The sequence below is a fragment of the Balaenoptera ricei genome, chromosome 6, assembly GCF_028023285.1.
Source record: "Balaenoptera ricei isolate mBalRic1 chromosome 6, mBalRic1.hap2, whole genome shotgun sequence".
NCBI classification, from domain to species: domain Eukaryota; kingdom Metazoa; phylum Chordata; class Mammalia; order Artiodactyla; family Balaenopteridae; genus Balaenoptera; species Balaenoptera ricei.
In genome coordinates, this window is record NC_082644.1 from 54,199,980 (window position 1) to 54,217,592 (window position 17,613).

The window sequence follows — 17,613 nt, forward strand, 5'->3', positions numbered from 1 at the left end:
CATAGAATTGTATTTATTTTGTTGATCACACTTGGAATAACAGTTCAATTACTTTATAGGTAAAACTACCAGTTTATTGCCTTGTTTACATAAGACATCAAGCAAATTCAACAAAATGACTTATTTTATTATTCTGTCCATAAAGGTATAGAATTCTGTTAAATGCCATTCTGAAATAAAAATATGTTTACAGCCACTTTATCATGGACAGAATATAGAACTTTTACCTCCATTGCACAATTCTGATAGATGCTGGACATGCTGGTGTTTTGAGAAGAACCATGATCTGACTTTTCAAAGTCCTGCCCTTTTATGCCTCTTGGAAATGGAAGTTCACCTAGAGAGAAGTAAACATCATAACACATTATGTATGAAAATGTCCTTATTCTTTGGAAATGCATACTTAGGGGGAAATATCATGAAGTCTGCAATTTATCTTCAAACGGTTTAGTATCAAAATGTACTTATGTATATACACAGAGGAAAGGTTAACAACAGTTAACTAAATCTAGGTAGAGAACATATGATTGTTCACTACATTATTCTTTCAACTTTTTAGGATATTTGAAATTTTTCATAATAGAAAGTTGGAGAAAATGAATAAAATTACAATTTTAAAAAATAACACAGAACTAGGAAATTTCAGTGATATAGCACAGGAATTCTCCAACTCTAGTAAATATCTGATTCACCTGGAGAGTTGGTCAAAAATATACATTCTTAAGGTCCCATCCCACAGATTAAGTCTCAAAAGTTTTAACCTAGGGCTTGGATACTTGTATATACTTTTAAACAAATTCCCCAAGTGGTTCTGAGACACCCTAAAGTTTGAGAACTAATGATAGAATCCATAAATGTACACAACTAAAAATAAACTCAGTGGGTGACTACAGTACTTGTAGATCATATAAAATAAGTGATAATATGGTGTGACTATATCAGATCCTCTCAACAAATGGGGCTTACTGTGTGTGTGGTGCAGGGAGGAAGAAGTATGGGCATAAATTAAAAATTAATTTTCTATAAATTAGAAGAAAGGACGATCCTTCCCCTTACCTGGTGAGTAATGCAGTTTACCTACATCTCCACTGCTGCTGCTACTGCCAAGGCTTGTGTTGCTCTGGGTAAGTTCACTAGGGACCAGCCCTGAGATACTCGTGTTAGGTGATATATTCTCTCCTAAAATATGGTCTTCAAGGCCAGCTGGGAAGCTGTAATCTCTCTTTGTTTCCTCCTTTAATTGAAAAGAATAAAATCCCACATACATAAGTAATACCTTCCCCAATGAGAATATATTCACTCTACCCTTTTCAGAATTAAACTCATCTATAATTCTTAAATAAATCGTCATCATCATATGTTTCAAAACCATGAACTCTTTCTGTTATTTGGAATTTCTCTTCCATACTCTAAGACATTCAAGCAATGACCTATGCTTTAAGATTATGCTGTGCTCCTAGTGTATATTAGGAGTGTGGGGTTTATTCCAATATTCAAAACTATAAAATGAAGGAACTCTAGACGCTCACTATGCCCAGTGTAATCAGGGACCCCAGTCCAAGTAGAGGAGGGGCTTCCAAGAGTCAGCCAGATTGTGGTGTTGGCCCCCTTCACATATTAGGTATGTGACCTTGCAGAAATTACTTAACTTCCATAACTTTTAATTATATTATCTGAAAAATGTGGATAATGTAAGTACATTAAAATAAGGTTGTGGTGAGAATTTTAGCTGGCAATATGATTATTCTGAGTACAACCATCATTATTAGAGGAATAAAACATGAACAAAGTTCTGAACACTGAGTTCTTAACCACTATAAGTGACTGTTGATGCTTTAGATAGAAAACATTTCAATAAGCAGTTTCCTTTTTAATTTTTGCTTTAAAGGAGAAAGACTTGTGTCTTCCTTGTTATAAAACCATATTAAAGGATTTTAAAAAATTAAATAGATATGCAAAACAGGAAATAAAACACTTATAATATCAACATCCACACAGTACAGTAAAAATCTTGATGTATATCCTTCTAGTCAAAAATATGCATACATAATACATTTTTACAAAATAGGATACTTTTTTTTTTTAATTTTATTTATTTTTTATTTTTTATTTTTTTAAACTTTATTTATTTATGGCTGTGTTGGGTCTTCATTTCTGTGCGAGGGCTTTCTCTAGTTGTGGCAAGTGGGGGCCACTCTTCATTGCGGTGCACAGGCCTTTCACTGTCGTGGCCTCTCTTATTGCGGAGCACAGGCTCCAGATGCGCAGGCTCAGTAGTTGTGGCTCACGGGCCTAGTTGCTCCGCGGCATGTGGGATCCTCCCAGACCAGGGCCCGAACCCGCGTCCCCTGCATTAGCAGGCAGACTCTCAACCACTGCGCCACCAGGGAAGCCCCCAAAATAGGATACTTTTAACCCATTCTTCTCATGTAGTTTATCATTAAATCTTCTACATTATTTAAATCCCTGCAACCTAATCTGATTTACTGATGTATTATTAAGAATTTAGTAAATCCTCTACTGCTTAAACATTCAGAATCCTGTAAATTTTATGAGTTACACTGCTGAATTCACTTGAGCTATTTTTACACATATCCCTAAATATTTTCTTAAATTCTGGATAAAAGTTATGAATATTTTAGACTTTTTATTCATTCCTTCACTTGAAAATATTTATTAGGTATATCCTATTTGCCTTTGCAGTCAATGGTACTAGGGCGATAGTAATGAAAAGAAAAGAAAGATTAATAAGATCTGCAACCACCTGGAATTTACAGTCATATATTCCAAGTCCAAATTACTCTATAGAAAGCTTTTTATTTAACACTGTTAGATAAAATTTCAAAAGTGAAATGGCTCACACTGGTTTTTTTTTTGTTTGTTTTAAATATAATGCCAGGTTAAGATGCTTTTGAAGTTAGCTTATTTTGTCTTTCCTTAACTGACCTTCTAAGTTCTTTAAATACAAAATTTGCCCACTCCTATTTTCACAAAAAGATATTATGATTAATTCTCTTTATGATGATTTTTAAAAGGATTAGCAGTTTTTCAAAGGCTATAACAAAAGACAAGAAGGGCATTATATAATGATAAAGGGATCAATACAAAAAGAGGATCTTAAAATCATTAACATATATGCACCCAATTCAGGATCACCTAAATAAATAAAGCAAAGACACAAAGGGAGAAACTGACACTAATACAATAACAGTAGGAGACTTTAACACCCCACTGACATCAACGGACAGATCATCCAGACAGAAAATCAATAAGGTAACAGAGGTCCTAAAGGACACAATAGACGAGTTGGACTTAACTGATCTCTAAAGGACATTACATCCAAAACCAGAATACACATTCTATTCTGTAGAATGCACATTTTTCAAGTGCACATGGAACATTCACCAGGAAAGACCACATACTAAGTCACAAACAAGCCTCAAAAAATTTAAGAGGATAGAAATTACACCACGCATCTTTTCTGACCACAACAATATGAAACTAGAAATCAACTAGAGAAAGAAAAATGGGAAAAGAACAAACACATGGAGACTAAACAACATGCTACTAAAAAACCAATGGGCCAATGCTAAAATCGATGAAATCAGAAAACACCTTGGGACAAATGAAAAGTAAAACATAACTTTATAAAACCTATGGGATCCTGCAAAAGCAGTTCTAAGAGGGAAATTCACAGTGAGACAGGCCTTCTTTCAAGAAACAAGGAAAATCTCAAACAACTTAGCCTACCACCTAAAAGAATCAGAAAAAGAAGAACAAAGCCCTAAGTCAGCAGAAGGAAGGAAATAATAAAGATCAGAGAGGAAATAAAATAGAGATTAAAAAAAAATAGAAAAAATCAATGAAACTAAGAGCCGGTATTTTGAAAAGATAAACAAAAATGGACAAACCTCTAGCCAGGCTCACCAAGAAGAAGAGAGAGGACCCAAATAAACAAAATAAGAAATGAAAAGAGTAGAGTAGAAATAACAAATACCACAGAAATACAAAAATAACAGAATACTAAGAACATTTATATCCCAACACATCGGGCAACGTAGAAGAAATGGACAAATTTCTAGAAACATACAGCCTGCCAAGACCGAGTCAAGAAGAAATAGACAATTTGAAGAGACCAATTACTAGAAGTGAAATAGAATTGCCAATAACAAAACTACCTGCAAACAAAAGTCTAGGACCAGACAGCTTCACTGGGGAATTCTACCAAACATGTAAAGAAGAGCTAAAACCTATCCTTCTAATACTATTCCAAATTATTAAAGAGGATGAAACACTCCCAAACTCATTCTACAAGGCCACTATTACCCTGATACCAAAACCAGACAAAGATACTACAAAAAGTGTAAAGACAGACCAATATTCTTGATGAATATAGATGCAAAAATCCTCATCAAAATATTAGCAAACCAAATCAAACAACATATAAAAAGGATCATACACCATGATCAAGCTGGACTTATTCTGGGGACACAAGGATGGTTCAACATATGCAAATCCATTAATGTGGCACATGGCACTAACAAAAAGAAAGACAAAAACCACATGATCATTTCAATAGATGCTGAAAAAGTATTTGACAAAATTCAACATACATTCATCATAAGGACTCTCATCAAAGTGGGTACAGAAGGAACATATCTCAACATAATAAAGGCCATTTATGACAAACCCACAGCCAACATAATGCTCAATGGTGAAAAGATGAAAGCTTTCCTGTTAAATTAAGGAACAAGACAAGGATGCCTACTCTCACCCCTTCTATTTAACATAGTATTGGAAGTACTAGCCGAAGTTATCAAACAAGGGAAAAAAGGGTATCCAAATTGGAAGGGACTGCAGATGACATGATACTCTATACAGAGAACCCTAAAGTCCCCACCCAAAAACTTTTAGAATAAATTAATTCAGCAAGGTTGAAGGATACAAGATTAATATACAGCAATCTGTTGCATTTCTATACACTAGTAATGAAATATCAGAAAGAGAAAGTTAAAAAAAAAATCCCATTTAAAACTGCATCAAAAGAAGAAAAAAACCTAGGAATAAACTTAATCAAGGAGGTTAAAGACCTACACACTGAAAACTATAAAACATTGATAAAGGAAAGTGAAAATGATTAAAAGAAATGGGAAGATATTCCCATGCTCTTGGATTGGAAGAATCAGTATTATTAAAATGGCCACACTACCCAAAGAAATCTACAGATTGCATCTCCTATCATTTTTCACAGAAATAGAATAATCCTAAAATTTATATGGAACCACAAAAGGCCCCAAACTGCCAGAGCAATCCTGAGAAAAAAAGAACAAAGCAGGAGGTATAAACCTCCCAGACCTCAGACTATACTGCAAAGCTACAGTAATCAAAACAGTGTAGTACTGGCACAAAAAAACAGATACATAGATCAATGGAACAGAACAGAGAGCCCAGAAATAAACCCACGCACCTACAATCAATTAATCTATGACAAAGGAGGCAAGAATATACAATGGAGAAAAGACAGTTTTTTCAACAAGTGGTGCTAGGAAAACTGGACGGCTACAGGTAAAACAATGGGATTAGAAAATTCCCTCACACCATATACAAAAATAAACTCAAAATGGATTAAAGACCTAAATATACAACCTGAAACCATAAAACTCCTAGAAGAGAACATAAGCAGGACACTCTTTGACATAAATCATAGCAGTATTTTTTGGATCTGTCCCCTAAGGCAAAATAAATAAAAGCAAAAATTAACAAATGGGACCTAATTAAATTTAAAAGCTTTTGCACAGCAAAGGAAGCCATCAACAAATCAAAAAGACAACCTATGGAATCAGAGAAAATATCTGCAAATGATGCAACTTACCCAAAATATACAAACAGCTGATACAGCTTAATATCAAAAAAAACAAGCAATCCAATCAAAACATGGGCAGAAGACTTGAATAGATATTTTCCCAAAGAAGACATACAGATGGCTAACAGGCACACGAAAAGATGCTCATCATGACTAATTATTCAAGAACTGCAAATCAAAACCACGAAGAGGTATCACCTCACACTTGTCAAAATGTCTATATCAAAATGTCTACAAATAACAAATGTTGGAGAGGATGTGGAGAAAAGGGAGTCCTCATACATTTTTTATGGAAATGTAAATTGGTGCAGCCACTATGGAAGATAGTATGGAGGTTCCTTAAAAAAAAAAAACTAAAAATAGAACTACCATAAGATCCAGCAACTGCACTCCTGAGTATATATCCAGAAAAAAAGGAAACACTAATTCAAAAAGAGACATGTACCACAATGTTCATAGCAGCACTATGCACAGTAGCCAAGACATGGAAGCAACCCAAGTGCCCATCAGCAGATGACTGGATCATGAAGATGTGATACACACATACACACACACACACACACACACACACACACACACACACACATTGGAATATTACTCAGCCATTAAAAAGAATGAAATATTGCCATCTGTAGCAACATGGAGAGACCTAGAGAATATTAATGCTTAGTGAAGTCAGTCAGACAGAGAAAGATAAATACTGTATGATATCATTCATATGTAGAATCTAAAAAGTCATACAAATGAATGTATATACAGAACAGAAACAGACTCAAAGAAATAGAAAACAAACTTATGGTTACCAAAGAGGAAGGGGAGAGGGACAAATTAGGGGTATGGGTTTAACAGATACAAACTACTATACATAAAATAGATAAGCAACAGGAATTTACTTTCTAGCACAGGGAATTATACCCAATATCTCATAGTAACCTATAAGGGAATATAATGTGCAAAAACTGAATCACTATGCTGTACACCTGAAACTAATACAGTATTGTAGATCAACTGAACTTCAATAAAAAGTTAGCAGTTTGGGGGACTTCCCTGGTGGTCCAGTGGGTAAGACTCTGTGCTCCCAATGCAGGGGGCCCAGGTTCGATCCCTGGTTGGGGAACTAGATTCCACATGCATGCCACAACTAAGAAATCTGCATGCCACAACTAAAGATCCCGCATACCGCAACTAAACATGCCGCGATGAAGATCCCACGTGCCGCAACTAAGACCCCGTGCAGCCAAAATAAATAAATAAATAGTTAGCAGTTTTTGTTGTGCAGTATGAAATCTATTGATTAAGTTGTAGAGTGACTTCACATATCTTAAAGAGATAACACAGGTGTAAGCTATTTAAAAAGTGAAGTGCTAGGCAAATATAACATTATTAAATCAAACATTAATCATTAGTTCTTTCAAATCAATAGACTTAATGTGTTAGTTTAGACTGGGCTGTGGAATTATAAAGTAGTCCTGATATTCTATTTCTTCATTATTTATTTCCTTACATGTATGTTGAAGTCATTTCAAGAAAGTAGGATATGCATGTTTTAAAATATAAAAAAGTTACCAGAAATATCTAAATAATAATGTATATATTAAAAAATACTCCAAACATTCCAACATCAGATAGATGACACACATAAAACACTCTTACCTCATCATCTGAATAGCTGTAGGCAGATGATACAGCTACCCACATCTTACTGGCTACTGTAGCTGCTTGTTTCATACCAGATTTTAGCACATCCATCTTGGGCCCTGAGAGTATATTGTCCAGCTTTAGCCCTGACAAAGAATTTACCACAGAACCCAATGAGCCATGTGGTGAAGAACGGACCAGTGCTGATAAAGAAGCTGAACGTTCTTTATGACCTCGAGAGGGAGTTTGTTGCCTGAAACGCCCAGTAAAAGTTTTAGATCTGGACACTGCAGGGGAGCTCTTTTCACTTTCAGGACTTTCCTGTGCTGCAGGACCATGATCTAAAGGTAGGCTTGATCTCCTCTCTAAAGGGTGGATAAATGCACTGGTAGTGCCAGGCTCTCTGTTTCCCTCTTCATGTAATTCCATACTAGAAGACTTGCTACCCAAGGGACTCTTTAGATTCATATAGCTTTCAATTTCATCAGCCAGATTACGTGCAATAACTGGAGAAAACAACTTATCTTCTGAATCAGGAGTTTTTTCTCCTATACATTCAGTGGCTAAAAGTGACAAAGGATCTAGTCCAGTTTCAACATCTTCCCTCTCAATAGCTTTAGCAACACCACATAAACTACCTCTCTTATTTACTAGATCTTTGGATCCTGCTTTCAAGTCTCTGGACTGATTACTGTCATTTTGTAGGCTGTCACATGCATCCTTTGTCACAGTAGTTTTAGCTACATTTTCATCAACCACAGGTTCTATGAACTCTTGGCTTTCCTCAAGCATCTCTAGCACCGATGACGATCTGCGCTCAGAATCCCAAGTGCTTTCAGACACACGAGTCCTAGTGTCAGCTGGATGACAGCTAATACTCTCAAAGCTATGGGTTCTTGCAATATGAAGTGGAGAAGTCTTAGGACTCGTCAATGCTGCTGTGAGAATCCTGGCATCTGCTCCCATCATGATAGCCACTTCACTTGAATTCAAGTCCAAACTGCTCTTCTTAAGCAACATTCCTGCTCGACTTTCAGAACTAAAACTACAGCTTCTCTCCGGAAAATGCTTTTGTCTTTTTTCTCCTCTATCACCATTCTTCTTGAGATTAGTAACTTCGCCAAAGACTGCATTTTCAACTGGATCTTGAGTAGAAAACAGTACATTTGATGTACTGCCTAAAAAGAGAAAGTACAGTATTAAAAATAAATCTCTATTTTCTGATGTAACTTTTATAAAAATGTTTTTTTTCTAATTTTTGAAAGTGACACATACTCAGAGTAAAAGATTCAGAAAGGTAAGATGGTATACACAAAAAGTCCAAAAATTACTCCATTCAACCCTGCCTCTCAGAGATAACATTTTAATGTATAATCTGCCTTTCATCCTCTATGCATATACACATACATTTTAAAAAAAGATCGTGCAATATATACTGTATATACCTGTATTGTTCACTAAAAGATATGACATCTATCAATAAATATACATCTATAAACGTGTTTTATATTTTAAGAGTTTTATGTTCAGTTTAAGAAATATATTCCACATTAAATAGCAGACCTAAAAAGAAATAATCTCTTCTGTCTTGGGTTTCATATATCTAATTCAACAAGTATTTGCCAGGAATCTACCCTGCAGAAAGCAAATTCATAATCATAGAGAAATTATATATTTGCTATAGCCAAAGCCTTACTTCTCCAAAGTAAAAGGATCTAGAATGGAGCGCTTAGAATTGGCAAATTCCAAGAAGCCTGATAAAATCTGAATAGCCAGAATTTTTTCAGATATGTTTATTCCTTCAACAAATATCTGAATTCCTACTAGCACCCACTATGTGAGGTGCCAAGAATACAATGGAGAAAAAAACGGACATAACCCCAGCCCTCACAGAGGTCAATCTTGTTTGAGCAAGTGGAACAAAATTATGCCAGTGTCTGTAGGAACCTCCCCCAGCTTTGGGGGATGCAGGCAGTTGTTAACTCTTTGCTACCATGCAATTTTTTCCACGCCAAGACCAAAAGCTATTTCCAGTTGCATCATTAGCAGAACTTAAGTCTACCCATTCATATTTAGGATTCTCATTTGTTTTTTAAAAAGTATAATGACCTGGGAGTTTGGGGGGCAAAGTTGTCATTGATAAGATCTTTTTTTTAATCTTCCAAATTGATTTCAAGGTTCTTTTTAATATTCCAAATTGGTATCTACTAATAATCATAATCATTCCAATTAAACAGAATAATAAGCATTTAGAGATATTTTTAAAGCATTTAAGGGAATTAAATTAGCCTATTTTATAACTCCGAAGTTTGTACCTGCTTTGAAAACTTTTACCAATATTTGAGAAAAGATCTTTGCAAATTTACTGGTTCTCATATCATTTCTAGGAAATTTAGTGTCACATTTTATTCAATTTTAAAATAAAATTGACTGTTTGATATATTGGCAAAAGCCTCATTACCACCTCCTCTTTTCTTAATAGAATAAATCTTCCTACATCAAAATGTAACATGGAAATAAGATCAATAAAAAGAGAAGAAAATGCACCAGTCCCCAGACCATGTCCATTTCAATATTCTAAGAAGATTCTAAACCTCTGATGAAGAAAACTCTACCCTCCTTTTTTTTTTTTTTTTTTTTAAACCTGCTATCAATAGGTTGGGAAAATGGGATAAACAATATATATATCAATTATTTTTTTCAAAAAACATGTAGCTCCACCTCATTAGCAAAACACTACCCCCTCACCCCCTGTAAAATAACCGAACTTGGTATCACAATAAAAAAAAAAAACAACTTTAGGAATAACGAGTATTTCCACATTGACTTAAAAAGCTGAGCAAATTAATTTCCATAAAGTCATACAATAGATACACTTACAGATAGACAGCTGACTTTAGGGAAGTGAATTGTAGCTACTACTAACAAAAGGCAAATGACGCAGGCCAATCTCATTGTCTTTTAAAATCATACACTTAGACGTATGCCTTAAGGGTACTTGGGAGGACTACACATAATTGAAGGCAGTAAACTCAAATTCATGGGAGTCACACACAACAGTTATTCATTACAAATACTTAACCATAAATAGAAAGTGGCTCAGGGTACCTAGAATAATTGGGCAAAAATTAAAGACCCGCTGGTATTTTTGTGCAGAATGTTAAGTGATGTGAATCTTTTTCTTCCATTTCCCTTCAGGCTTAGGAATTACCCTGCCACACACAAGCCCTTTGGAATTTGACCACATAACTGCCTCTCTGTTCAGGAGGAGTATAGCAGGCCCGTCCTACAGTCCTCTCTCATTATCAACCATAGGAAAGGAGGACGGAACTCAGAACAAGCACTATAATAAGAAAAGGTATTCCAAATAACAACTAAACACACTTAATACCCTTCCTTTTAAAAATGAATTATCTTTAAATAACTATTTTAATTTCTTCTTTAGCACATTTATAGGATTCAGCTTACTTCTGGCTCTTTAGCATGTTCATTACAATTAAGTTAGCAATTTATAATGTCATTAAAGACACACGTGTACCTATAGAAGTGTATTTTAAATATGTAATAACCAATATGTAAAGACTCACCAGTGCTACTTTTCCTGCCGTTGACATCAAATATACCAGATGGAACTTTCACAATACTGCTGCCCCATGCAGGAGGTTCAGTAGGACTCTGGGGCTCTGCACTAGGTGGTGAATGTTTGGCCACAACAGCAGAGACATCGCACACCTCTGGGAAAAAATATTTGGATGTTATCATTCCTATTTTTGCCAGTATTGAACAGAAACAAAGTATTTTTTTAATATATTTTATGTACTTTTTCTCTAAGTGGGGGTGAATACTTTTTCTCTATTTTATTACTGATTTATTTTATGCCATAAATCTTGCCAGTACTAACTGAAATAAATGCTTTATTTTAACATTCATAATCCTAACTTGAGCATTCCTGAGCGAATAAATTAAGGCTTTGGCCTTCTGTCACACTCCTCATCACTTGTCAAGTAGGAGAGGGGCTTTCTTCTGCATAATTCTAGAGCATAAAGTAAGTGACATCGTTAAAGAAAGTGTACTTTTTTGTAAGAGGATAGGAAGAACATCGTATTATCAAAAAGCCAAAATATTCCTCCATATTTCCTTAAAATGGCTACTACAAATCATTTCTCATTTCTATCTCAATGAGTCCCCTAAAAAAAGGAAAACTACACAGTCTGTATTGGAACCTAGAAATGAAAAATATCGACTTAGATATTGGAAGGACTTCTAGTGAAAGAGCATTTTAAAATAAAAGGTACACTGGAATACAAGTTTGATGACTAAGAGTTTAGTCCTGGTTCTGTCACCAAGTAGTTATTTAACACTGGCAAATGAATACCTTGATGGGTTGCAGTTTCCTACAAAGTTCAGGGCTGACCTACAGAGTCTCTAAAGATCTCTTAAATTCTAAAATTCAGAGACTACCAAAAATCTATCATATATAAGAGTACATAGTATCTTATAAGCCCAGACTTTACATTTCTGGAAATTATCACCAAAATTATCAAATAAGACTTTTAATTAATATAGGTATTTTTCTAAGTAAAGCTAGTAAATATCAGTACTTAACCTTCTGTTGGCACTTTTGTTTTAGTTATCAAGTCTCCTGATAATTGTTCTTCAGGCACATGAATTTCTGCATCATCCTTTATAAGTTCATCCTTAGACCCATAGCCTTGGTCAGACTGACCACCTGTTAAAAAGAATGTAGGCTGACATATGAATGTTTTCATATATTTATAGTCCAGCTATAAAATGTCAAAAGGAAATTCCACCAACTTACACAATTAAACTTGTAAAAAAAAAAAGAAGAGAAGAAAGCTCATGAAGCACACAAAACATTTTACAACAATGGTAAGAAGCAAAGAACAGCAGAAACAGGAACATCAAAGACTAAAAACCATTACACACTTGGAAGCAGTGAATCTTAATTTAATTTCCTTATCTATAAATTAGTAGATTTGGATAAGATGTTTTGAAAGTTTCTTTTGGAGTGCATCTACAGAATGCTACCTTTTGTGTAAGAAAGAAGTGGAAATAAAACAAACATATATCTGCTTACTTTTGCAAAAAGAAATGCAGGAATAATAAACCAGAAAACAATAAAACTGGTTACCTACAAGGGATGGGGGGAAATAGGATGGAAGGGATCAAGAGAGAGGAAACTTCTCTAAATATGGTTATCATATTGTTTTTATTTTTGGAAATGTATTAACTTCTACATGTACAAAAACTTAAATCAACAAAGCTGAGGGCCAGGGTGTAACTAAAACTGAATGCACACGGAAACAAACAAAACCAATTGTTTATGAATAAGACGATCACACTGAAAGGATGGGGGAGGACTAATGTAATGTGTAACTTTTAACACATTATTTTGAGTATATACCCTAGTCATGGGGGGTAACAGTCAAATCCTAAACTCCTTAGGTTTATTTCTCACAGGGGAATGGGTATAGCAATTCTGAAATTATATTATGTGCACTGTAGGACTGAGCAAATGAGTAAATGTGATGATGTTGGGAGCCAAGATTCTTACTATGGAAGAAGAGAGATTTTTAAAAAGTGAAATGAAGGAAGGCAAAGAAAAACCTGTGGGGCTGATTTGGAATTAGAAGTATTTCTAAAATACATACACATTTTTTCTACCTCTGCTGAAAAAGTCTAGAACGACAACACCCTGGAGGGAGTAAGCATTTCTAGAGTCCAGACCTTCGTTTCTAAAATCCTTGAAGAAAAGGCTGATTCCAGAGCTCAGTCAGGGAAGGTAGAAGAATGAGCCAGGAATGTTTTGTTATGCAAGAAAGCAAGTGCTCAAAAACATGAGAGGACATCTCTAAAGAACATTCAAAAGAGTATTATCGGGCTTCCCTGGTGGCGCAGTGGTTGAGAATCTGCCTGCTAATGCAGGGGACACGGGTTCGAGCCCTGGTCTGGGAAGATCCCACATACCACGGAGCAGCTGGGCCCGTGAGCCACAACTACTGAGCCTGCGCATCTGGAGCCTGTGCCCCGCAACGGGAGGGGCCGCGATAGTGAAAGGCCCGCGCACCGCGATGAAGAGCGGTCCCCGCACCGCGATGAAGAGTGGCCCCCGCTTGCCGCAACTAGAGAAAGCCCTCGCACGAACTGAAGACCCAACACAGCCAAAAATAAATAAATAAATTAATTAAAAAAAAAAAAAAAAATTAAAAAAAAAAAAAAAAAAAAGAGTATTATCTTATAAATGTGAGGGGACGATAGAGTTGGCAAAATCACCACCTTATAGCCATCACAGTAAAGACTGGTTCAGACAAGAATCATCAATGGATGATAAATTTAAAAGAGAAAGTGTGATGAAAAAGAAGATATTGTTGCATAGTCTCAGTGTCTCTTCACAAATAGCTTATTATCTGCAAGGGGGATAATGGTAACTAATAGAAACCGAACACTGACATCAAGTGATCAAAATTAACATTACCAATGAGGGGCAGACAGACATTGTGTGCCTCTGGGTTGTGATAATCTCAGAAGGATTTAACATAATTTTTGTAGAAGAGCCGTGGATGCATAACCTAATCTAATCACAGGGAAACATCAGACAAACTCAAATTTGGCAGCATTCCACAAAATAACTGGACTTATTCTTCATAAAGGTCAAGGTTATGGAAGACAAAGAAAAGGTGGGGAACTGTGCCTGGTTAAAGGAGACTAAAGAGGAGTTAAAGTACCACAAAGGACATTATAGCTGACAACACTGGAATACAGACTATACATTAAAGGAGTAGAATAATGTTTTGCTGAATTTGGAAACGATACTGTGGTTATGTAAGAGCAAATACCACTGAAGTATTAAGAGGTAAAAGGGCAAGATGTATGCAATCTACTCTCACATAATTTAGGGGAAAAAAGTGCATGTGTACAGAAAGAAACTGATAAAGCAGATGTGTCAAACTAAAAGTGAATGAATCTAAATAAAAGTTATTCAAGAGTTCTTTGTACTATTTTTGAAACATTTAATAAGTTTAAAATTATTTCAAAATAGTTTTTTAAAAGTCTATTTTGGCTTTAATGTTCTATCATTTAAAACTGAAATAAAGGCAAGTTACTAGGGGATCATTATAAAGGATGTCAGTGAAAAACACATAAAACAAAAAATATAGTGCCTTCCACTGTCTACCACTTTTTATTTTTTTCACTTTCTACCACTTTTTAAACTGCCATTCAAACTTTGGGTTTGCCATATAACAAAAGAATTAAGCTTTAAAGAAAACTGCTATTTAGATAACCAACAAGGACCTGCTATATAGCACAGGGAACTATACTCAATATTTTGTAATAACCTATAAGGGAAAAGAATCTGAAAAAGAATATGTGTGTATGTGTATATAACTGAATCACTGTACACCTGAAATTAACACAATACTGTAAATCTACTGTACTTCGATTAAAAAAAATTTTTTTTTTAATAAAAAAAAAATACTGGGCTTCCCTGGTGGCGCAGTGGTTGAGAATCTGCCTGCTAATGCAGGGGACACGGGTTCGAGCCCTGGTCTGGGAAGATCCCACATGCCACGGAGCAACTGGGCCCGTGAGCCACAACTACTGAGCCCGCGCGTCTGGAGCCTGTGCTCCGCAACAAGAGAGGCCGCGATAGTGAGAGGCCCGCGCACCGCGATGAAGAGTGGCCCCCACTTGCCACAACTAGAGAAAGCCCTCGCACAGAAACGAAGACCCAACACAGCCATAAATAAAAAAAAAAAAAAAAAAAAAAAAAAATACTGCTATTTAGAATGACTTCTTTTAGTCTTTTTTTTTTTTTATTGGCCCCCCTCAGAAAGTCTGGTAAAGCATTATGGTGCCATGAAATGGACACTAGACTGGGAACTGAGTAAACTGATTAAACCCAGATATGCCCTCAACAAGCTAAGTGACTCAGTATCAGGTACTAAGTGGAAAGATTCTGTGAGATAATCCTTAATGAAAAGAGTAACTTAAGCATCTGGGCTGGAAGTCTCCAAAAATATCAGATGACATCACCAGAAACTCTACAGAGACACATAATCACTGTAAATTCAGTATCAGAGCTTCAGTCATTTGAAATGTAGCTTAAAAGAAATATATGAAAAAGGGATCTGAAGTTTCTTCCCCAACTGGGGAATATGGAATCTTTATGCAGTTTCCCAGAATTACTAGTAAATCGTTTTTTTTCCATTAAAGGAGACAAGTTTAAAAATCCAGAGGGATGAGGAGAGTGTTTATCTATTATTATTATGATTATTAGTGAAATGGTTTCATACCACAAATTATTTTCTTGATTTTCCATAAATGAAATCTATTTATTCTATAAGCACTAGGAAAAAAATACAGGAGGAAATAAAATAAGGTGGTTTTCAAATGAAAGTCTCATGAAAATTCCTACATGTTGAAAGAAATTTAATTTACAAACAGGATTGTAACTTACAGCTTTATGTTGACTTTCACCAATTTATACATGCTTCTGTAATTATGGGAATAGTTTTTAGCACAAGAATCAGCAGATCAGTTTTAGCAAGCAAAAACCGCCTTAACAGCTGGAATACTGAAATCTTTAACGCTCATAAAACTATTTGACTCAATGATGCTACAAACCACCCTCAAAATAAGAATTGTAGCAAGGCATAGCATATTTTCAATTAAGATAACAAATACGCTTTGCAAATTGATCATAAAGTGTTAGTTGGGTATTTTCAGTAGTATGTATATGATTACACATATCTGAAGGAGAAAAAGCCAAGAAAACTAAAATTGCTTTCCAGTTGCAACAGTACTTAAAATATAACAAAAGGCCTCTCCCCCACCCTTGCATGTCTGCAAAATTTAACCTAATAAATGGGAAATTACCTGAAGTGGTTAACATTCAAGGGTAGAATTAATGCACACGTGTATCCATAGCTTCACGTCACACAAGTCTGTCTGCACCCCACACCATGACAGCCAAGGACAAATGCAGCACCAAGAAACAGCACAGAGCAAAAAGCAGAGCAACAAAGAGCAGAGAAAAGGAAACTTCAGTCATTGAGACAAGTTCATCAGATGAAGCACAGGAATTAGATTCAGAATTCTTTTTAAAGAAAAGCTTGAGATATTAACAATAACAACAAAAAAGAAAAACAGAGAAGGATGTGCAACACACACGTCTGCTCAACATGCTACTTTAATTAAGCTTATTTCTAACTTCAGAGGACAGAGATTACGCCCATAGCTTTGTATGTAAAAGTAGCTTCAGTAGTTTCTCAGATTTTAAAAAGTGTCATTTAAAGTAATGACTATGCAAAGAATACATTTTTCTCGTGGTGTGTGACTTATTTTCTTCCCTCTTTAATATTCATAATCTCAAATCTTTACTAAATATTATCCACTTAATGAAAAAAAGATTTGCAACTGTGTCACTAACAGTCAAGTTCCTCAGCTCACAATTCCTAACAATTATATCATATACTTTCACAAATTAATGATGAACGAACACAAAGAAGTACCATGTAAGAGCCTTTTGCACAGCACTCCCAAGTTTATTTTATACTATAGGAAGTAAGAGAAGTGATCTGCAATCAGAGATGTACTTTCTCCCCTTATTTATGTATGGTATTTTTTAGGTATTCATATTGCACAAACTTGAGAGAGGAAGGTAAAAGTTTTTTTAAAAAAATGGAAGACTTAACAGGAGAGTAAGTGAAGGGTTAGTAAAATTCAGATTTTAGTACCTGTGCTAGAGTGATTATCAGTGGAATCAAGCCTGATTAAATCTCTGACGAAGACTGCGTGCTCCCCACTGTTAGCATCATTAGAACTATCCACACTACCGTGGCTCACCGTGTCCCCATCACTTCCACCTGTGGCATTTTGAGGAGCTAAAGATAAGGACAACAGCAGTTCAATAACTCACGCACTGGTAATCTCTGAAACTAAACACGAGTGACTCACAGTTCATTTAAAGTTGCAGAATACTTTCTAAATTTGTGAGAGAAGAAAATAATTTTGGACTAAGGCAACCTCTATCTTTAGTAGTATATGAAAATATCAACTAGAATTTCATTTACGTTTTCTGCCTCATATAA

General features: G+C 35.4%; 1 protein-coding gene across 5 annotated transcripts in view; it reads right to left on the reverse strand.

The window, feature by feature from the left end:
- Positions 1–17,613, reverse strand: part of DENND4C (DENN domain containing 4C) — a 131,925-nt gene that overhangs the window by 24,222 nt on the left and 90,090 nt on the right. For 3 of the 5 annotated variants that reach the window (XM_059924656.1, XM_059924657.1, XM_059924655.1), the window contains exons 20-25: positions 17,260–17,406; positions 12,108–12,230; positions 11,089–11,235; positions 7,517–8,679; positions 1,057–1,234; positions 228–337 (exon numbers count right to left, since the gene is read on the reverse strand). In XM_059924656.1, the coding sequence (XP_059780639.1) occupies positions 228–337; positions 1,057–1,234; positions 7,517–8,679; positions 11,089–11,235; positions 12,108–12,230; positions 17,260–17,406 (1,868 nt within the window). The remainder of the gene's footprint in view (positions 1–227; positions 338–1,056; positions 1,235–7,516; positions 8,680–11,088; positions 11,236–12,107; positions 12,231–17,259; positions 17,407–17,613) is intronic. The other 2 variants (XM_059924659.1, XM_059924660.1) reach the window with 1 other exon arrangement.